This window comes from Candoia aspera, chromosome 3 (genome assembly GCF_035149785.1).
Source record: "Candoia aspera isolate rCanAsp1 chromosome 3, rCanAsp1.hap2, whole genome shotgun sequence".
Classification (NCBI taxonomy): Eukaryota; Metazoa; Chordata; class Lepidosauria; order Squamata; family Boidae; genus Candoia; species Candoia aspera.
The window spans coordinates 32,552,107-32,575,639 of record NC_086155.1 but is presented as its reverse complement, the minus strand read 5'-3'; the positions used below and the strand labels follow the sequence as shown (position 1 = coordinate 32,575,639).

Genomic DNA, 23,533 nt, shown 5'->3' with positions numbered 1-23,533 from the left:
GACCTTTTGATGTTTATGGTAGGTGAGAGGCGGTGCTTGCTTTTGTTAGATTTCGCACCTTGCCAGTCTCAGGGATGCCCTCCAAGAATTCTTAATTGAACAAAGGCTAGAGGCATTTTTGTGGTCACGCCCCCTCCTGCTTTGGTGGTTTCTGTCTCCTTCGATCAATTTAGCTAGATTGTTTGATATTCTAAAGGGAAGCCCTTTCTCTGCTGATGTTAAGATGTTTGCCCTTCTGTTTGTGTTTTCTCAGTCTCTTGACCGGATCAGCTTATGGAGGTGTTTTCAGCAGGAAGCGTCTATCAGGGAAGACTTGGTTTAGAGAGGGCGGAGAAATGGCAGTTTGTTAAATAGAAATAGAGAATGGGGGATTTATAGGTTAAAACCTTCTAACAACTCTATCCAAAACATGGGTCCCATCATGATAAAAAGAAAAAGGCTACTTTTTCCAAGGAGCACATTTATACGTTTTCAGGCATTCCATTACTACGTTGATCATTTAAAATAAATTTTATAGAATTAGTGTTTCAGTTACCTTGTCTCCTACCTGGATGATGTCCTCACTTTTGATTTATACTGTCCTCAGACAAGTGGTGGCAACATCAGGCCCGCTTTTATTACTGTTAAATTAGTGCAGCAATTGTTGGCTGATGCTATAAATCTTTGAAGAAGAAATAGCTCTCGACTGCTTCTAGGTCCTGACTGTGGAACCACTAGATTAGATTAATTTATCCCATGTCCAGAAGCAGTTGTTTCATTTATCTTCTATTGTTGCTGCAGCCAAGTCTTACTTATCATTGCCAATATTGGACTAATATGGTTTGAATTGAAGCCACCTGGCTATGACCTTGCTTCCTGTGCTATTTTTCTGTGAATTGTCTTGCTTAGGTTACAGTATAAAGGGCATTTAGGTAATTGGATCAGGAGGCTGGAACTCAGATTGAACTCCTTGCTTAGCCATGAAGTTCTTCGCTGGGTGAGTTTGGGCAATTAGTGATTTTACAGCCTAATCCTATAAGCCACAGGTGGTGTATCTAATTTAAAACTGATGTCCAGTTTGTTTAGAGTGCTGGAAAGCGTTTGGCCTGAGAGATCAGAAAAAACACACACCAGGCATTTCTATAAAAATAAATGTATTTACATAAAACATAAACAGTTTTCCATATCCAGAAATCCTTGATAGGCTCAAAAGCTTCTTACATAAACATATTTACAGGCTCATGCATTCACACACAGAGCTGGGGGAACAAGCTGCTGCTGCTGCTGCTGCTGCTGCTGGGCTAAAACAAAACTATAACATTTCTGGTGGCTAGTCCAGGCAATGAGCAGCTTTACCTTATTTGGTCATTCTTTTCTGATCTGTTCACCCTGCCAAAGTGATTTGTTACCATAGTAACTTAGTGGCTTGCTGCTCGCAAACAACCAAATACCAACACAGCTTTGCTTATGTACAGACAGTTTTTACTTATCATTTCTGTCTTAGAAATGTGAATTCCATGTATTGCTAGAAAATATTCAAAATTATCTCTTACTGAAGTTTTCCTAGAATGCATGATGATGATGATGATGATAATTATATTAACTTCTGGCAAACCTGTAGGATCTTATATATACTGTTTTGGAGTTTGGCTATAGATATACAGTAAGTACACTGGGTGTTATGGTAGAGACATAGCAGATGGTGGCTCCTCTGGGTTGGAAGCTAAGCAGGGTCAGGTGTGGGATGGGAGATGGCTAGGCTGAACTGGCAAGTCAAAAACATTTCAGAAGAAAGAAATGGAAAACTTATTTCCCTACTCTTGTCAAGAAATCTGTGTGGACTTGTTCATGAAATCAGCAAGAAGCAAGCCCAACCCCAAGGAGTTTTTAATATGTAGAAACATGTTATAAGCAAACTACACGGGACAGCCAGGAATATATTCTGTTATATTCACTTGGATTCCCTGTTTCATAGTAAGCATGATTTGCCATGATGTTGAAATCATACAAGCTTCTGGGATTGCCATTTCCACTGTAGTAATATTAGAGGGTATGCCCGATAAGCTTTCTGGATTGCTTAGAACCTAGAAGGCTGTGATACTTGACGACCTTGCATAGAACTACTTGCTCTGCAACATAATGTTCTTGTGTCATATGAAAGCAAGGTCAAACAGCCATGCAAGTAGCAAATCTTCAGGACACTGGCAAGACCCACATTCTTTACCATGTAACATGCTTCCTGTATCGACAGGGAAGCTTTGAAATGAATATCAGATGTTGTCATGACCTCGTTGCAAGGCACAAAGAGCCTCACAACGTAGATCATGATCATTAAGAAATAGAGGAAGGAGATAATTAAACCAGGGATTAACACAAGCACCCAAAAGCACCCACACCCATGGACCCATAGGCGGCTGAAAAGAAGGACATCGGAAGAACGGAGATAAGCCGCACCTGGTGTCCTGGAGGACACAACCGAATCCGGGGGACAAAGGAAGACACCGGGAAAACGCCCAGGCAGCCATCAAGGGTCCCATCAAGAGGGAATGGGACAATGCAGGGTGGAGGAGCCCGGGGCACTACAAGAGGGTATAAAAGGGGCACCTCCACACCATCACCCCTGTTCCTGTTTTTCGTTCTGTCAGCCATCATTCCAATAAACCAGAAATCCTTAATACCCATTAAGTGAGTCTGTGTCTTATTGCGAAGCGAGACTGACCCTGACAGATGTCTTCTGCTTATGCTGATTTACTCGAGGATAAAGATGATATTCGAGTTTTCCTGTATTTAGGGAACAAGAATAATCTATTACAATAACATGAAGGGTTAATTTACAGGGTATCTGTGCCTTTGATTATAATAATTTATTAAACTTTTATGCTGCCTGACTCTCAACGACTCTGGGTGCCTCACAACAATCAAAGACAGTTTAACAACAATAAAGTTAATGCCAATGTGTTGTTCCCTTTCTTCTCTGGGCAAGCAGACACCCCTGCTGCCAAAAATGACACCCTCTATTTCCTTATCTTGATGATTGTAAACTAATTATTCAGTCAGCCTATAGTCCTCAGAATTTGGTGTATCCTGTATAAGATCTGTGTTAATAGGATATCAGGGCTCTTGGCTTTGCTTGCTAGGAGTCTGGTGATTTCAGTATCCTTTTGCTAGCTTAAAGGAAACAAGCTTTTGGATCTCCAATCATTTGACTTTCTGTGGAGGTGAGTTTTCCACCTCATGCTACTAATTTCTAAACCGGGGCCTCTCAAACTGTGTGGTACTGTGATGGTCAAAAATGACAGACATGTGTGACATCCCCTCTCCCAAAACAAAACCAGTGTTTTCACTGAAGGATAGATAGAAGCAAGAAGTAAACATATCACCCACCCTCCATAATCAAATTTCAGTCTATGTACTAAATAAAACAAAGATAGAGCCCCACAGCCTCACAAATAAAATCTTTCATTGGAAGAAACAACCAAATTCAAAACTACCAGTCAATGGGAAGGGTGACCCATGTAAGCTCTGAGCAACCCCTTAAATCTGGGCCCCATGTTTGAGCCAGCCACTCTCACTCCCCATGTGCCCTGAACAGACACTTGCTCTACATAGCAGTAACCACAGAAGATCTTGACTCACTCCCACCCACCAACCCATCCAGGTGGGGGCGGGGCGGGGCAAAATTCTTGACAGTGATCCAGCCAATCCCAGAATCTTTGCTGTACATCAGTGTTTTTCAGCCTCAGCAACTTTAAGATGTGTGGACTTCAACATGCTGGCTGAGGAATTCTGGGAGTTGAAGTCCACACATCTTACAGTTGCTGAGGTTGAGAAACACTGCTCTAAATGATTCTAAACTACTTTTTGAAAAACAGGGATCTGAAGCTGGATGTACAGAACTAGTGGTCTGTTTATTTATGAAAATTTGCTGATGGTTTTTAATTTGCTGATTTAATATTTTATTGAATACGAAAAATGTTTTTTAACCAAAAATGTGTATATACATTTTTCAGTAATTTAATAGATACATTAAAAATTATTTACTTGATTCAGATTCTGAAGGAAATGTTGGATGTTTAGAAAGCAAGTTTGTTCAATTCAAATGCTGTTTGATAATTTTAAGAAATGAGTCAACTAGAGTAGATCAGTTATTGCCCAACTGACATTATTCTGTTAGTTTCTTTTCCTAATGTTGATTCTCTAATTTTGGGCTGCAGATATCATTGTATTTAGATTTTAAATTTTCAATCTTATCTTCCAAGGTGACTTACAAAGAAAACAACAACATGGATTAGTGGCCCCTTCATACTCTATATTTCATGGCTTCCTTGAATAATTTGTGATTGTTTGAATCAAAGCAGTATAGTAGGTATTTCAGGTTTATTAATGTATATATTGTTAATTAATTCTAGTCATGTAGTCATACTAATTGTAGCCTGTCCAAATAATTTCAAAATGACAATTTCAGAAAGAAATGTTGAAGTTTATGTATTTAACTCTCTAGAAAATAGAATAACCGTTTCAACTGTACCATATCTCGCTGAATCTCATCTTGAAAACATGGGAATTCGGTAAGGAAAATTTTTATCTGTTCAGATTTAAGAAATGATAAAAATATGCAATTTTATGTCTTCTGCATCTGCAAAACTCTTCGATTTTGGGTTATTCTGGGTTGCCCGAATACCATAATATGCTTAAGTGATGCATAATATGCTTTAGTTTTCAGAAGCTGATTTTTGGGAAGATTTTTTGTGTTGCTTTGGTACACAAAAAGAAAAAGAACTGGAAGATACAAAAAAGAAAAAAATACAGAAAGAAAAACAATAAGAAAACAAAATGAAAACATTGTAATATACACCAAAACATTCACCTCTGTTTTTAAATGTTGCATTATATCCTGCCCACACAAAATAATATCAGTTTGTCTTCCCATTGTGTTGAGAGACAGTTCACAAATCATCAGTCCAAAATGGTACATCTCGGGTATCACTGTCTTCACATTGTGACAAGTTTCTTTGGTACACACTGTCATAATTTCCGGGATAACACAAACTGAGACAGTGCACTAACATCTATCTTTTGAACAAAAATGCTTTTATTATCACAAAGTTATACAATAAACAACTTATTGGTGAAAAACAAAATAAAGTTTTCCCCTAATGATGTAGTATTGTGACTTTTTATTGCTAGTGATTTCTTTTTAATAAGAATTGATTTTACTTTTTCTTACTGTTTCACTTATTTCATTTTGTCCTCTTAATGCTATTTATGTTCTTATTCTGCTCCTCTCTGTATCTTCTGATGCAACACCCTGTTTCAGTTCCCTGCATTCTATTCTCTGTTTCCCCTTGTAACCTTTCCTGTTTCTTTTAACTCTGTTTTTTTCCCTAAGAACTGTTGCCCCAATCAAAGTTGTGTGGGTTTTTGCAGCCCTGAGTCTCTCAGAGATTTGCTGCGAGGGGGCTTATTCCCTATGGATGGAAGGCTACCCTGTTTCCCCTTGGTGGGCCAGCACCTAAATCACACACAGAAGCTTTTGACTTCTGTCACAGGATTGCTGCTTTTGTGCCACACCCATTTGCCACCTAACCCTGCCTCTTTGCCCCATCTCTCACTGTTGCTCTGGGACCTTTCTGGCTTCCCTGCCACTCAACGTCACTTCTGGATTCCGCCGTCATTCTGGAGCTCTGGCATCTCCATCTTAAATTCATGCTTTGCCTATGTTCCCTTATCTTGCCTCTTAAGATCTGGAGAAAATGGTCATCTAAGAATGATAAGGAGACAAATCCTGGGAAAAGAAAAGTGCATTCCCTGCCGCTTTATCTGGAAGTATTTTGGAAAGGCTTATGTTTGAGAATGCGAACCAGTTTGGTGTAGTAAAAATAATATAATGTAATAATAAAATAGAAGGCATGAGGCTAGAAACCGGGAGACTGTAGACCTACCTTAGGCACAAAGCCAGCTGAGTGACCTTGGGCCAGTTATCTTCTCTCAGCCCTAGGAAGGAGGCAATGGCAAGCCACTTCCAAAATTTTGCCAAGAAAACTGCAGGAAAAAAAACCCAAATGTCAGCACCTGTTCATTCGAGCATTCACACAATAACAGTCAGGAAGCTGGGATCCTTGAACTGTTTTAATGAAGGGAAATGAATAGTACAGAGGTAAAGCTGCGAATGGAGAGTTCCCGCTCAAACCTAGATTTAAAACTACATTCCCTTAACTGGTTCCCTTTCCCACAAAAGTATGTACCCCACCACCCCGATCCAGGTGGTGTTTCTGGTGTATCTCAAGCCATTGTCCTTGATGTCTCCCATCATGAAAGTGTAGCCATAATAATACACTTCATGCTCCGACTTCACACCCCCTCCCATCTGGCGACACAGAGTCTACAACAGTGATAAGGAAACGATGGCAGATGCTCCAACAAGGGGTCCTGTGAATCCTTTGATGGGGTGGGGGATCTGACACCAAAACTTGTCCAGGTAGCCGCCATGAGTCAACACTGACTTTAAGGTACACACACCTCTGAGAAGGGGAGGGGGCTGAGAAATTTTGAGCTTGGGAAGGGAATGCCAAAGATAGGAAATGGTACACCATGAGATTTTGGGGGGTGAATATTCTTTCCTTGTGCATTAAATTTGTAACTGCCTTGATGTTTTTAAAAAGGATTTTTGCCTTTTAATTTGAAACATGGAGCAGATGACAAGCAGGCTGATTCAGGCCTCAGAACTTGGACAGAGTTGTCCCCTTTGACCTGATGAAAGTCTAACTTAACAGGTCACTCTACCATCACCCTGGATCCCTAAGGCGATATAACCATCAGCTTTGGGCATGCTCGTTTCTCCGCAAGGGGGGGAGGAGCCCGAAATATAGAGGGGGGAGACGGGTTGGGGTTTTCCATTGGTGGGTCGTGGTCAAGCCCGGCTCTTACTTCCAGGCACTTCCAGCTCCGTTAGCATGGCAGGGCGGTCCCCTCCCTCAGCGGGCTCGCCCGGGGCAAGGTCGGGGCGGGGCGGAGCCCGCGCGAGCTAAGGAAAGCAGCTGCTCGCTCTCCGCCACATCAGAGCAGCGCGACGATGTCGAGCAGCAACCGGGAAGGGGCCCGGCCCACCAGCCCGGCCGATGGCTTCAGCACGCCTGAAAAGCGCGGCTTTACCGCTGCGGGCTTGGCGGATCTTATTGGGCTCCACCCTCGGCTCTGGGACACGGAGCAGCTGTGCGCCTTCCTCCAGCGCCAGGGCTTCCAGGATGAGGAGCTGCACTGCGTTAGAGGTACGCGGGGAAACCGGCAAGCGAAACAGCGGGCCGGGCCGGGCCGCGGGAAGGTTTGCCGACGAGCCGCCGCCTAGTGTTGCTGCAGGCGCTTGCCGAGCATTTGAACCACGGATTGGTACCCGCCCGGGCGACGTCGCCTTTGGCTCTGTCTGGCCTCGCGCAGGTTGATGGCGGGAATCCGCTGAGGGATGTGGGTGCAATTCGGGGCTGAAGCCCTTTCATGGTTCTTACGATTCACTGCAGACGGAAAAGCTACCCGGAACGCGAGAATCTTGGCCACTTGCTGGAAGAGACTAGAATCGGAACGCTTTTTCTTTCGAGGTCTCTCTTGCACTCGGACTAACGGGACCTCTGACCCGAAGCCCCGTTTGGTGCGGAGCGCTCCAAAAGTGGATGCCCGTCCTCTCCGGTTAGCAAGGGGCAGGTTTACTTTCACGCCTGGTGCTATCGAGAGAAGGCAGTGGCACTTTTTCTACTGCAGAACACGGAATCAAAGGGCTTTCCCCTACATGCCCCTAGCCATGGCACACATACACACTGGCAGCATCCTTTTTCTGCCACGTTTGGCTTCATCCTGTCCACAGCCCGTGACCTGAGTGAGACACGCTTGAATTATCCTTAGTTATAGGGCTGTTAAAGTGAAGTTCTCCCCTCCCCCGCTTTTCTAACAACATTGAAAGGCAGCCTCGGAGTGTTTAAAATCTGTTAGGATTGGTCTCCCACTTACCTCCCCACAGAGGAGGCAGAATAGGGATTAGGAATGGAGAACAAATTCTGTAGCAATATAGTTTTCTGCCTTCTCAAGGGTACTTGGGTAGCACTTTAATTCAGCAGTAGGAAAAGGCCCAGATGATGGGCTTTTCTTGTTTTTAAGGGGAACTGAGCCCTATGGTGGTAGGCAGCCCTGTTTCGCTAAACAGGTCCCTTCTGGGCAAGGAGGGACCAGGGCAGCCTTTGCAGGCCGCTGTGAAGAATATTCGCAGCATGTGTTGGATAACGTCGCTTGACTTTGCTTGGAATTAGATGCCAGCTGAGCAGGTCCTTTGGAAGTAATTGGGACGTGTTTGAGCCAGTTACTCCAAAGGAATTGGACAGGGTCCTTGGGGCTGTGAGTTTTGTACCCGTGCCCCTTCCTGGTTGGTTAAGGCCTCCTGGGAGGTGGCACCCAGTTGGGTCCAAGTGGTGATTAATGCACCATGGGAGCTGGTGGTGCTGCCTGCCTTGAAGGAGGCAGTGGTTTGCCTCAAGAGGCCATCTTTGGACCTGCCTGATATGTAAATTTCAACCAGTCTTCTGTCTTCCCTTTTTATGGAAGGTTGTTCTGAGGGTGGTGGGCACTCAGCTGCAGAGGGCCCTGGATGAAGCAGATTATCTGGACCCTTTTCATTTGGGGTTCAGGTTGGTGTACACATCTGGCAGCATGGGGCTGTCCAAGATCCAGCGCATCTGATGGTGTGCTGATTATTGCCGGAGCCTTGTACTGTCAATGACCTACAGCAAGCTAATGACAAAGCTGTGGCAGTGGCTACATTTTGGCAGAGCAAAGTTTGGTCTAGACATTAAATAAATAAATAGCATGGGGTATGTTACAGGCACTATCAGATTCGGCTTATGGTCACTCAAACATAGGTATTTCAGGTTTATTAATGAATATATTGTTAATTAATTCTAGTCATGTAGTCATACTAATTGTAGCCTGTCCAAATAATTTCAAAATGACAATTTCAGAAAGAAATGTTGAAGTTTATGTATTTAACTCTCTAGAAAATGGAATAACCGGTTCAACTGTACCATATCTCGCTGAATCTCATCTTGAAAACATGGGAATTCGGTAAGGAAAATTTTTATCTGTTCAGATTTAAGAAATGATAAAAATATGCAATTTTATGTCTTCTGCATCTGCAAAACTCTTCGATTTTGGGTTATTCTGGGTTGCCCGAATACCATAATATGCTTAAGTGATTTTAGTTTTCAGAAGCTGATTTTTGGGAAGATTTTTTGTGTTGCTTTGGTACACAAAAGGAAAAAGAACTGGAAGATACAAAAAAGAAAAAAATACAGAAAGAAAAACAATAAGAAAACAAAATGAAAACATTATAATATACACCAAAACATTCACCTCTGTTTTTAAATGTTGCATTATATCCTGCCCACACAAAATAATATCAGTTTGTCTTCCCATTGTGTTGAGAGAGAGACAGTTCACAAATCATCAGTCCAAAATGGTACATCTCGGGTATCGCTGTCTTTACATTGTGACAAGTTTCTTTGGTACACACTGTCATAGTTTTTGGGGATAACACAAACTGAGACAGTGCACTAACATCTATCTTTTGAACAAAAATGCTTTTATTATCACAAAGTTATACAATAAACAACTTATTGGTGAAAAACAAAATAAAGTTTTCCCCTAATGATGTAGTATTGTGACTTTTTATTGCTAGTGATTTCTTACTTTTTAATAAGAATTTATTTTGTTAATATGTTTTCTACTACAGATTAAGGTTACTATGGTAACTAATCATTTTGGCCTGGTGAAGAGGTTGAATTTAATTGTCCCCTTTTCACGTGTTAATGGTTTTATTGCCTAAGGGAGGAACTTGCCTGAACTTGTTTTAGTTTCAGTTTCCCTTCTGTGTAGGCTTGCAGAGAATACGCAGCTGAGAGAAATCTCTCAGCAAACAGCCTTTAGATATGTTTGCTTTCTGTAAATAAAATTATTTTTATAGAAATGCCTGGTGTGTGACTTTTCTGATCTCTCCTGGGCCGAAGGCTTTCTAGCACTCTGCCAACATATTTTACTTTATCTCACTGTTTCACTTATTTCATTTTGTCCTCTTAATGCTATTTATGTTCCTATTCTGTTCCTCTCTGTATCTTCTGATGCAACACCCTGTTTCTGTTCCCTGCATTCTATTCTCTGTTTCCCCTTGTAACCTTTCCTGTTTCTTTTAACTCTGTTTTTTTTTCCCTAAGAACTGTTGCCCCAATCAAAGTTGTGTGGGTTTTTGCAGCCCTGAGTCTCTTAGAGATTTGCTGTGAGTGGGCTTATTCCCTATGGATGGAAGGCTACCCTGTTTCCCCTTGGTGGGCCAGCACCTAAATCACACACAGAAGCTTTTGACTTCCGTCACAGGATTGCTGCTTTTGTGCTACACCCATTTGCCACCTAACCCTGCCTCTTTGCCCCATCTCTCACTGCTGCTCTGGGACCTTTCTGGCTTCCCTGCCACTCAACGTCACTTCTGGATTCCGCCGTCATTCTGGAGCTCTGGCATCTCCTCCAATGCCACAGGATGCCTTTTCTGCCACCACTCACCTTCTGCCACTTATACAATCATTGTTAAGTCTCCACTGAATCTTCCCTCCCTCAAGGCTGCTTTTTCCACTGTATCTGTTGTGTGTGCATCATCAAATGGCAAAAACCCCTGCCCTCCCCTAAACAATCCCTGCTGCTTTTCCCTTTTGAATTCTGGCTCTCTTAAAACTGGGGCAGAGGGGCTATAGTGTCATTCATGCAAGGGTTTAGGGGGGTGGAGGTGGGGAAATGCAGTTCCGGCTCACCCTGCCATGTACCCTATGCTTGATAAATCCAAAGTTCTGTTGATATTCCAAATTTTCAGTTATAACTCAACATGTTATTAACATATTTAAACCTTGTTTACAAGCTGATCAATATTAATTTTTTTAGAAGTTAATTGATCACAAAACTAAGAATTTGGTTTAGTTTTGACTTTGATACACTGGCAGATAATATATAATAGGGCTGTGTAAAGCATTTGAAAGGGTTGCTTTGCCAAGTGCATTGGCATGAGTGAAACAGGCCTTCTGAAAGCATTAAGGCAGCTGTTTCCTTTAGGAGCCCTGGCAAAGCTATTTTGTAGTTGTTCCTGCTTTCATATGCTGGCACAGTTACTGTGCTTCCCTGGAAGTCTCACTGAAGGGTGGCCTGTGCACACAAACTATAACAACTAGAAAAAGCCTTCAAAGCCCCTATAGTGAGGTATTTTGAAGATGCAACTGTTTGAAGCTTCAAGGAGGAGTGTTCCACTCACACCAATGCATTTTGCGACATGCCCCTTTGAATGCTTTGTGCAGCTCTAACGTAAGTTGTGATCTGAATCGCCAAATTCAAACAAAGCTGCAATTGATGTACTCTGTCAACAGTTTAGGATACAGTAAATCAGGGCCAGCTTTAGGCTGAGTGGGCACCAAAGCTTAGAGGGCACCAGTGCTATCCCTTCTTTTGAATCATTCTAAAAATGCTGATCTTTGCATTGGTGGGAGGTGGCGCTATCAGTCATTGTGGTCTATGGGCGCCATATACCCTTGAGTCACCACTGCTGTAAAGCAACGTAACAATGGATACTGCTTTGCTTTCACTTAGGTTTTTCAGGGTATGCATGAGGATGATGTCCTAACAGCCAGGAAACACACTGAGACAAGGAACTGGTCTCTAATATTTATTGCTAGTACTTAACAGAAATCCTAACAAACTGAAGAAGCGTGGGAAAACCCAGACATATAAACCCCAAGGGTTAAGGCGGTCCCGATCTGTGTCTCTTTGAATGGCTGCCCAATTCCTCAGTGCTACGCATGCGCTTGACAGTCTGGATGGGAGCCCCCTGCTCGCCATCCTTACTCATGACAGATGTAGTATGCATACCCTTTTCTACCTGTAATCTGCTGAACATTCCGCAGGGTAAAAAGAAAAAATGAAATATATGTATATGTCCTTCTCATTAGTACAGTTAATGTGGAAATGTAAATTTAACTTTTCTTTGAAATAGTAAAATACATTTATACATTTTGTTCCTATCCTTTAAAAATGAGTGGTTTCATCACTATCACTATTCACCAGAAGATATTTTGCTGAAATCTTCTGTAGAAATTATTGTGGTAATAACAGTTAATTTAGCTCTCATATCATGTTCATTACTAAATAAAATATTGGATTATTGGTTAAGTCATATTATATGCTTGATTTTCAGAGCTGTAGGGGTGAGAGTGCAGCTGCTAACTTGTGTGCGCAAACTGGCACAAAGTCACACTGATATAACAAAGGTGAGAGAACAATTCCTTTCTTCTTTATTATATATACTGAAAGTGGAATGACCCTTCCAATCATACCTAATTTATGTATCAAACAAAATTAGTCTTGCATATATATCATATCTTCTTGTATTACTAAATTACTATTTAGTGTCAATTTCTCCTGGTAATTAAGATCTGATTTAAGCTTCCTTCCCAACAGCATCCAAATATGTCTTGTGACCTCTAATGCAGGAATGGGGGCAACTGATTTTTGAGTAAAACAGAACTGCCACAATAAGAAAGGGACAATTAATAACTTTCTCATTATGAACATAATGTTTTGAGAATTACTTAAATTCCATGAAGAAATGGAAATTTGGATCAGCCCAGTGATAAAGCTGAAAATCTAGAAAGTTAAAATCCTCTGCTTCAAACGAAAATTGCAGTTAAAAAAAAAAAACAGGGGCTCTGTCCCTTCCATAAGAACGTTCTTTTTTTATAGTAAATTTTAAGTTTCAAAGAAAGAATAAAAATTAAAAAAAACAAAATACTACCAAAAAAACCTTAAAAAGTGCATAAACACGAGAAGAAAAAAATTTACAGGAAGATGTGGCTTCTGACTTTTAACAGTGTAATGATTGCCCAGCCCAAATACTCAGACTCACAAGTGAATGCTAAATGAAATCTGATTTATTTAGGAACTTAGGACAAATACAGAGAAAGCTGAGAATGAGCAAAAGCGCGCCAAATACAAACTTAAAACTCCTCCAGTGCACACGTGTCCCGCCCCCGTTACATCAGCCCCGCCCGGTCCAGGTGCTAGCAAACGTCAGACGTGCTAGCCTGGGAAAGCAACCTTGAACATAACAGATAATAGGGAAACATTCCAAAGCGAAGCCAAGAGATAAGCAGTGCCCTCCTACCATGAGAGATGAAACACGCAACCAATTAATGACATGAGAAACGTTACGATGTCTCGGAGGCATTGAAACGGCGAACATGACAAACAGGAAGAATATACAAAGTTTCCATAATCAATCTCTTACTCTATATTAAACCAAAACACCACATTATTTCTATAAATCATTCCCCTTTAACACATAATAAAAATCACTAAGTACAGTTGTTCCTCCCCCTTATATTAAAATGAAGAAAAAAATCATATAAACCTCTTAAACATCTTTCTCCCCTTCAAAAGATAAAGCATATTTAATCGTTCCCTTCCTACCACTATTCTATACATTTCTGTCTTCTGTAATAAAAATCAAATTGAAAGGCACATAAGTTGTCAGCTATTATACTTAATGGTATAACAATTTTAATAATCCCAATCTTAATAAACACAAAAAACAAAGCCAATTCAAAACAGTAAATCCAAATCTTTAAAGTCAAATAACGTCAGTCAAATCCTAAAAGCAAATCAAATAAACATTCTTCATTCCTTAACTCTCTTCAAAATAAACCAAAGCAGTTACATGTTCCCAAGATATGCACAGAGCTTTCTTCTTAAAATCAAACAGCCCAGCTCCCCCACTCCAAAATTCCAGGTTCTTTTCATGGCATTTCACCAGGAGATTGACCCTATTTATGGCTTGTAGATCACTCTGTCTCCTAGATTTCTTCAGCTCCATTATCCAGTCTTCATCCAGCATCTTGACAGAAATCCCAATCTCAATCTTAAAAGAAACCTTTCTATCGCTCTTAGATTCTTCAACTTCATCCACCACTTCCCCAACCTGATGGCGCATTTTAGATCTCATATTTTCCACAATGTCCTGGATATCTTGCGTAAAAGTTTGATAATAGTCAGAAGATATTTGTTTGAAGTCGTGGTGAAGGTCAGAAAGGATCTGTTTCAAATCCTCCTTGTCCCACACAGTAGATTATGGTGCCCCCTAGGAACTTAATCAGCAAAAGTCGAAGATATGGGAAGGTTTGAAAGTTGTTTATACAAAGTGAGAGTGAATAGTAGACTGTTCTCAAGGGAAAGTGAAGACAGACAGCTGAGGGTTCAAATCAGCCATTCAACGTGTAGGAAAATGCTAATATCTTCAAATTTAATACAAAAATAATAACAGGAAGACAATTGTTTACTCAGTCTTTGAAATTTCCTTTGGAAGGAAAACAAAATCCAAAACTTAAAAAAAGAATGAAAAAAGGTAATTCCAAAAATAACATTAAGCCCCAAGAGAAGCAGTTTCTTTTCACTGTAAAAAGCCTCTCTTGGGGTATATATAAAGAAAACAAAAACAAATGGCGATATAGAAATGGGGTGGCCGATCTTAGTATCCCTTTAAGGCTACAGTGCAGCTTGGAAATGGTGATGTCCCCTCCTCTTGGGTGCTTTTACTGTTGACCATGAAACGCTGCTTGTGATCTCCTGGTTGCAAGCCACTGTTCTGGAGGACAAATGGGATAATTCCATGTATTCTCCTTGATCTGGAGAACATTTCTGGGCCTCAGGAAACCCTACCTGAGCCCAAAAAAAGCCACCGAGCTGTCAGCTCTGCCCGCCGAAACATCAGGCACAGCCATTCAGTCTGCCATTCTCACCATAATCCCCATAAGAACTTTCTTAATATTCTTGAAACAGATGTTTTTGTAAAGAAAAATCCTCCTTTCTCTGCAGCCTTTATTTCCTGCCCCAAATCTGCTCAAGATGGTAAGAAAGTGACCATCTACAGTAGTCCTGGGAACGTTAGAAGAAAGGATAAATAGCAAGCATTTAAATCATTAGCCTATGATTTTCAACTTTTGTTTTATATGGGTGGTGAATTTGTCCCAGTTGATTTTCAGTTAGGCTATTCGTTGTTTGTTAGTCATGTGTTTTTAGTTACCCTGTGATTATCTTAATTTTTTAGAATTAGAAAAAGAGAATGTTTATTCTTGATTGAAAGATTATTCATCATAGATTAACTGATATTTTAAAATTTTGTTTTGCTTTTTCCAGGTATTTAATGATCCAATCCATGGTCATATTGAAATGCATCCTCTTCTTGTTCGCATCATTGACACACCTCAGTTTCAACGTCTACGATACATTAAGCAGTTGGGTGGCACTTACTATATCTTCCCAGGAGCATCACACAACCGCTTTGAACATTCTCTTGGGTAAGGAGTATTGTTTAGTTGTTTTTACACTGAAATTGGCTTTGTAAATATAAATAAAATGGTTCCACTGAATTCAAAAAAAGCAGCTGGTTCCTGCTATATGTTTTCCTTTGAGGGAGTTTTTTATATTTAAAGTCTAAACCCATATTTAGATACATTTAAAACTTAGCATAGTTTGATAAACAATTTTTCTTAAACTTTGGATTTCTCCACTAAAAATTATAGTTGAAAAGAAATACTGCTTGTCTTATGTAGCCAATACCTTGAATATAATGAATTTTATTATGTTGAATGCCGTTAGTAAAACTGGGCTTTGGGTAGAGAGAATCTCTGTGTTGTAGGGTTTACATGCAAGAATAGAACAAGAGAAAGGAAAGCTTTTCTTCAGTTCTGCTTGAGCCAAAGAGAACTGGGCTCTAAATAGTGTAAATAAAATACGGGCAAGAATACATAGAATACATATTGTTTTCTTCCTTTAAAAAGGGAAAAAAAACATTCTTCCTTGTTTCACATTAAATTTCACATTAAATGGATGCATGAGGAAGATTAAATTGTTCAAAACAAAGGATCGGTAATATGAAACTTTCTCTATTGTATGATATTGAAATTCAGAATTTACATTAAATAAGCCTTATAGCAGTTCATAATTGCATTGCATTAATGAATTAAGTTCCTATTTGATTTATAAACCTTAAACTCAGGACATAGAAAAGTTAATGTCTTGCCTTTTTGGAAAAGGGTTAGTCATCTCGCAGGCCGTTTGGTGCAGGCATTGCAAGAACGACAACCTGAACTGTGTATTGATCAGAGGGATATTCTGTGTGTTCAGATTGCTGGACTTTGTCATGATTTGGGTAAGGATGTTCTTTGTTAATAAGTAATACATATATAAATATACTATATCATTCTAAACTACTTCTAGTGATGGTCTTAACAACTGTACTATGGCATAAACCTCTGCATCCACATGATCAGATTCATGGTGCCCTGAGGTAGAAAAATACACAGATTCATGCTTGTGGGAAAGGAGTGGGGTGGAATTGTAAGATACTGCATTCAACATAAGACAAGTGAACCAATTTCTATGCAAAAGAATAAATAGATACAAATGTGATATCAACTGTGTCAGTATTTAAAATAGGGTGGGAGCACTTCAATCTCCCAGGACTGTTGCTGAGCCTAAAGTGGCTAAGGTTGTACAAAGGGATTACAAAAGTCAATTTAATTATGAAATGCCTAAAGTAGAATTTACTAGTTTGATTCTTATCTATCATGGAGATGCAGTAATTTGTTTGGTCTAGTGGTAAAGTAGTCCAGTTTGGTCTAGTGGTTAAGGCAATGGGATAGAAACCCAGAGACTGTGAGTTCTAGTCCTGCCTTGGGCAGGAAGACCGGCTGGGTGACCTTGGGCCAGTCACTCTCTCTCAGTCCAACTCACCTCCCAGGGTTGTTGTTGTGAGGAAAATAGGAGGAGGAAGGAGTATTAGGTATGTTCGCCACCTTGAGTTATTTATAAAAATAAGGCAGGATAGAAAATTAAATAAATAAAATAAAATAAATTCAGAGTTTCTTAACCAATGGAATGTGAACAACTGGTAGTACACAGAAGTAATCTAGGTGGGGTGACAGTCTTTCCCAAATCCTATGAAAGGAGAAAGTCACAAGGCCAATCTCCAGCCAAGTATGGTGAAACAGAGAATGCTGAACATCCACAGGAGTATGCTTCTGGAGTCCATGACTGGACTGCTTGGGGTTTACAGTCAATTTTTTTTTCCTTAGGTTCCTCTCGCTCTTTATTTGGATATATTTTTTTATTTGGGCTTAGGGGAAGACTCTCCTCACAGTGGCAAACCCTATTTTAGCCCTAGTTAGCTCTCATTATTTTGCAGCAGTAGCTGTAAAATTTGTCAGGGTAGTTAACCTCAATTGCAGTCACTGACCAACAAGTGAATTTGTCAGGAGTATTATTACACTGTCTAGTTCCTCAGGCTACCAGCCTTCAAGTCCAAGATTACTTTTGGTTAATTTGCTAGGTAGGTACGTTTACAACAAAGTCTGAGCTGCAGCCAGCCACCATTTTTGTGTTCTGGGTTGAATGCAAAAGCATTCACAGAAATAGATAAGACTCTAATGCCACTGTTTTGCTTTGCAACATGCCAGCTTTTTAATTTTATTCATTTTAATTTTAATATTTAAAAACATCTAAAAGAAAAGTAAGGCAGGAGAATCTTGCCGTGGGAATTCTGGCAATAGGTTAGCATCATTATTTCTGTGAAAGAAAAATGAAACATAGTTTTAATATGCAGTGCAATTGTTCAAAAGATGAATCTCGTATATTATCAGTTAACAGAAATAGTAAGTCCATATGATAAGGTTCTCCTTTTTTGAGGAACCGATTGCAGACCATGTTTTTTTAATAATGTAACAGCAATATCTTGCCACTTTCTTTGATTTCGAGTTTGTTTTGCTGGCTTAGTATTGCTTTTAACCTTTAAAGTTCTACTCTAGAATATAAGATTTATTTCAACATAATCTTTTCAACATGAATAATTAAAATACTGATATTCTGAAAATGGCTAGAAAGTTAAATTTTAAGTTTACATGTTCCATGATGTTTGACTGCATCTTATACGTATCTTAAGCCTCATGTGGTGCAGAGTGGTAGGTGGCAGTATTGCAACCAAAACTCTCCCCGCGACCCGAGTTTGATCCCAGTGGAAGCTGGATTCTCGGGCAGCCGGCTTAGGTCGACTCAGCCTCCCATCCTTCTGAGGTCAGTAAAATGAGCACCCAGCTCACTAGGGAAGGCGACAACTGGGGAAGGCAATGGCAAACCACCCCACTATAGTCTGCCAAGAAAATGTCATGAAAGCGGCATCCCCCCAGAGGGCCAGACATGACTCGGTGCTTGCACAGGGGACCTTTCACCTTTTTTTAGTACGTATCTTAACTTGATGCTCCCCTGGAAGTTGTCGTCTTCTTCTTATTGTTTTGATATGATTGTGAATCAGAGGGGAAGAGGGTGGAATAAAAAATGACCAGGTCAGGTTCAATAAACAATAAGTGAATCCTTTGGGTTTAATAGATTTAGTAACACCATAGTTTGAGGAATGTTTGTGCGTGTATCTGAGTATATCTGTGTGTTTATGAAAACACACGAATACATCTTAACTCTGCCACAGAGACAAATTGCGTAATCTTTACTTTTAGGTCATGGACCATTTTCACATATGTTTGATGCAAGATTCATTCCACTTGCTCGTCCAGGATTAAAATGGAAGGTAAGTGTTGTACACGAAGTAAATATGTAGTCAAATATTTCTGTGACTAAAGAAAAAAGAAATGCTTCCTTCTAATCAGTAGTTACAACTGATGCTTATAAATTGGATATTATTTATTTATTTATTTATTTACATTTGTTATAGCCACACACTCTGGTAGGCTCAGAGTGGCTTACAAATTCAGAAACAATAAAGACAGTTAAAAAACATACAACAGCATAGACATCCCAGACTAAAATGATCATCATAATAGTGAAGAATCACAAAGGGGCCCCACAGCACATTAACCCTAGGTCTGGGGCCAAAACCAGGTCTTGAAGGCTTTTCAGAACCTCAGGAAAGAGGGCACTGTCTGTATCTCTGGGGTGTGCTGTTCCAAAGGCCGAGGCCGTGATAGAGATGGTGCACTTCCTCCATCCTATAAGATGGCAACATTTAATAGAAAGGACCTGGAGTGCACCCACTTTGCCGGAACATACCAGGCAGGCAGAAACGATTGGAGAAAGGCAGTCCCTCAGGTATCCTATGCTCTGAAAGGCCAGCACCTTGAATTGCACCTGGAATCTGATTGGCAACCAATGCAGCTGGCATAGGAGTGGTGATACATATGCATACCAAAAAGCGCCCACTGCGTTTTGTACCATGTAGCTTCTAGATCAGCCTTTCTCAACCTTTTGACCCTGGAGGAACCCTTGAAATGTTTTTCAGGCCTCAGGCTCAAATATAGGACACAAGTTACAAAATGTGTTATATTTGTTTCTTGTGTAGGCCTGTATATATGCAATAACAGTGTTCTTGAACTAAAGTAAAGAATGAAACTTACCTCTTTAATGTGAAGTTGCCTGAATTTGAAATAATTTTTTAAATAAATTGTGATCTCCCAGGGAATCCTTAGTGACCTCTTGCGGAACCTTAGGGTTCCACAGAATCCTGGTTGAGAAACCCTGTCTAGATGTTCTTCATGGGCAGACCCATGTAGAGCGCATTGCAATAATCTAATCGTGAGGTGACCAAGGTGTGAGTAATTGCCTGTAAGGTCTCCCAGTTGAGGAAAGGGTGCAACTGGAGATGAACCTGTGCAAAGGCCCTCTTGGCCACAGCTTCCACCTGCTCTTCGAGTAGTAACTCCCAAGGACTCCCAAGTTTTACAACAGTTTCAAATGAGGAAGTGCTACCCCATCAAATGCCAGTGATAGAGATGTCCTCGACCCAGGGCCGCAACTGGGGGGGGGCAAGTGGGGCATGTGCCCCGGGTGCCATGCTGGGGGGTGCCAAAATGAGCATGGGGGGGCACCAAAATGAGTGCGGTGGATGCCAAAATGGGCACGGAATCCATGTTTGACCTGGGTGACACAGACCCTAGTTGCGGGCCTGCCTTGACCCCAGCCAAACAGCCACAGCCACTCAGTCTTGTCAGGATTGAGCCAAAGTCTGTTCCTCCTCATCTAGACCTGTACAGCCTCTAGGTGCTGGGTCAGTACATTGACAGCTTCATTTGCACAGCCCAGGGTTGAGATGTACAGCAGGGTATCATCAGCATACCGATGATACCAGACCCTGAACCAAAAGATGACCTTACCCAGCAACTTCATGTAGATGTTAAATAGGAGAGGGGAGAACATTGAGCCAGACCGTTTAAGGGCTCAAAAGTACTTTGCTGTTCATTATTACATTATTAAGGTATAGATCACCCCACAAGTGATGGGCCACTCATAAGCAGGAATTCAAAGATATCTGATTTATTAAAGAATAGCATGCAGGATCACAAAGAAAGCTGAGAATGGTAAAAGCGCGAGTGTCATGTTCATCGTTCCAATGGTTTGCATACATCGTAACGTTTCGCATGTCATGGTTTCTGATCCGTGTCTATCATCTGCGGGGTGGGGAATTTCAGCTCTGCCAGGCTGTTATCTTTCTGTTGCCCTGAAGGAATGTGTGTTTGGGTTATGACATGTATTCAAGGTTACTTTCCCAGGCAGATGTGTGATGCTTGCCAGGCCTGGGAGGGGGTGGTTGCGAGGGTGGGGTGGGGGGGCGGGATCGGCTTGGAGGCGAGGGTTTTTAGTTTGTATTTGGCGCGCTTTTGCTTATTCTCAGCTTTCTTCGTATTTGCATACTATCCTTTCAATAAATCAATTTTATTCACTAAACTCTGGTGAGACTGACTTTGTTGGGATAAGGCAATCATTACAGCAGGTAAATTCAAACTAAAAACCCTTGGTGAAAACGAAATCCCTCCCCCCTTAGAATCTTCTCAAGTCCACAATCCCAGGTGCTCCTAACGGTTTCTGAAGGTCTGCGGGAAAAGTCCTTGAACAGAGCACATAACCCAAACACATTCCATTGTCCTGATTTCACATACAGAGCTTGGTACAAGGTTTCACAGCAGCTCCTTCCCATACAGAAACACGCATCAGCTCCATGGCATGAGAAACATTACGATGTTTGAAATACATTGAAACAGTGAACATGACACAAGCATGAGCTCTCCCCTCCATCAATACCGACTGAGGCCAACCTGAGATAGGAGGTGAACCATGGTAATACAGTGCCTCCCACTCCCAACTCCCACAGCCGGTCCAGAAGGTTACCATGGCCATCAGTACTGAAAGCCGCTGAGAGATCAAGGAACACTCACATCCTGGCTCCACCACAGTTCATCAACAAGTGCAACTATTGCTGTTTCTGTACTATATCCTAGTCTGAAACCTGGCTGAAACAGTTCCAGATAATCCAATGCTTGGAGATGTCTTCAGAATTCTTTTAAATAGGAGGCATTCTGAGTAGTTTAGAGAAAAAGGAGTTCTATTTACTTATTTGTTTGTTTGTTTATGAATTAGCCCTCTCTTCCCATAATGATTATTCCATAAATTCTCTTAGTGATTTCACTGCATCTATTTTCATTTTCTGTTTGTTTATCTGAATATTTGGGAGAGAATAAGTAATGCATTAAATACTTCAACAACTGAAAACCATTCTTCTCCCACTCATGGTATTTCTGTTTTATTTGGGTATGTATGTATGTATAAAGTGAGAGAAGGCAGGAGATTCCCTCTGCCAGACCGTTTAAGGGCTCAAAAGTACTTTGCTGTTCATTATTACATTATTAAATTATAGATTTACTGCTCTATGTTATATCACTATTTCTGGTTGTATACATACGCATCACTGTATCCTACCATATTTTATATTTTATTTTTCTATTTGCTGGTCATTGACTGAATCAAAGCTTCTCTTATCCTTACCAGTTAGGTTTTCAAGCCAGGACCTTAAATATTTCAAAGACACACAGGTATATTTATAATAGGATCTTGGAAAATCTAAGTAACATTAGTAACAGTTGAATTGGCTTGTTTGCCTAATACAGGAATGATAGGTATGTATGTATTAGTACATAACTGTAACTGTAATACATACAAACTGAAAACTATGGCAAATCACTTCCAAACTAGCTGGAATTCATAAGGTAAAGGTAAAGGTTTCCCTTGACATTAAGTCCAGTTGTGTCCAACTCTAGGGGGCATTTCAAAGCTGAAGAGCCGGCGTTTGTCCGTAGACACTTCCGTGGTCATGTGGCCGGCATGACTAAGCCAACTTTAAATCACATTTAAGCTTTTAAACAAGGATTTCTGATTTTTCATGATAGGCAAAGTAAGCTCTTGACTTAGAAGCCAAAATATTGATTATGCTGGATTCATTAATAATGTATATTGTGATATATATATATGTGTGTGTGTGTGTGTATGTGTATGTGTATGTGTATGTATATGCATATGCATATACTTATTTATTTATTTATTTATTTTACAGCATGAGCAGGCTTCCGTTCAGATGTTTGAACACTTGATCACCTCCAATAATCTAAGACCAGTCATGGAATCTTATGGTCTCAAGTTGGATGAAGACATAGATTTTATCAAAGAACAGATAGCTGGTCCTGTTGAGGTGAACAGGGTGGACTCCAAGGTAAATGCCATTTTTCATATCCCTGGATCTTATCTAAATGTTGTGCAGTTTACTAGAATGAGGAAAGGGGTAAAAGGCACAGATCATTACTTTTTGTTAACTGTTAGTTATTTATTCGAGTGTGTAAGGTACAGGAGTTCAATAGCAGAGCAAATCCTTGCATGCAGAAAGTCTCAGGCTTAGTCCTGACATTTCTGAGGGTGGAAGATGTTGCTTGCTGAGATGCTGAAATTCATAATTAGAATGGATGAATAAATGAATTTTTTCAATCCTGTACAAATCAAAAGTATGTATTACTTTAAACATTGCTGGAAGAATAAAAACTGACCTAAAAATGAGGGAGGGCTTCTAAGAAAAATGACAGATTTTGAAATGCTCATACAGAATCAAGACCACCTACTAGAGTGCATGTCCACTCAGATATGACATGGGGACAGAACAAATAAAACATTGCATGATAAAATGGATGCAAAATTTTAAAGAAACAGACACAACACAACAATGGGAACTATTGTGGAATAAATCTATAACATTTACTGCAAATTATAACTTAAGAGAAAACTGGTATGTTTTATAGATGTATACAACTTCAACAATAATTGTCAGGATAGACAAATCATATGGTAATAACTGTTGGAAATGCCATGAGATAGAAGGAACATTTTACCGCATGTGGTTGACATGTAAAAAACCCCTCAAAAGTACTGGAAAGTAATACACAGAGTGCATGTATATGGAAATAGCCATTTTAAAGGACATTAAGTTAGCAAACTTCCTTTTCTAATCACATTCAGAAATTGCTTGTTAACTACTTTTAAGCTATTGGAGACCTTCAGATTGACAAGTCTGAAAACACTAGGTGAGTTTTCCTTCAATACTTAATGAAAGAGA

General features: G+C 40.4%; 1 protein-coding gene across 1 annotated transcript in view; it reads left to right on the top strand.

The window, feature by feature from the left end:
- Positions 1 to 7,026: 7,026 nt before the first annotated feature.
- The window catches only part of SAMHD1 (SAM and HD domain containing deoxynucleoside triphosphate triphosphohydrolase 1), a 31,601-nt gene continuing 15,094 nt past the window's right edge, over positions 7,027 to 23,533 (top strand). Inside the window, exons 1-7 of the mRNA XM_063297249.1 lie at positions 7,027 to 7,247; positions 9,015 to 9,081; positions 12,242 to 12,314; positions 15,235 to 15,395; positions 16,134 to 16,249; positions 18,606 to 18,676; positions 22,487 to 22,642. Of these exons, the coding sequence (XP_063153319.1) occupies positions 7,052 to 7,247; positions 9,015 to 9,081; positions 12,242 to 12,314; positions 15,235 to 15,395; positions 16,134 to 16,249; positions 18,606 to 18,676; positions 22,487 to 22,642 (840 nt within the window). The 5' untranslated portion in view covers positions 7,027 to 7,051. The remainder of the gene's footprint in view (positions 7,248 to 9,014; positions 9,082 to 12,241; positions 12,315 to 15,234; positions 15,396 to 16,133; positions 16,250 to 18,605; positions 18,677 to 22,486; positions 22,643 to 23,533) is intronic.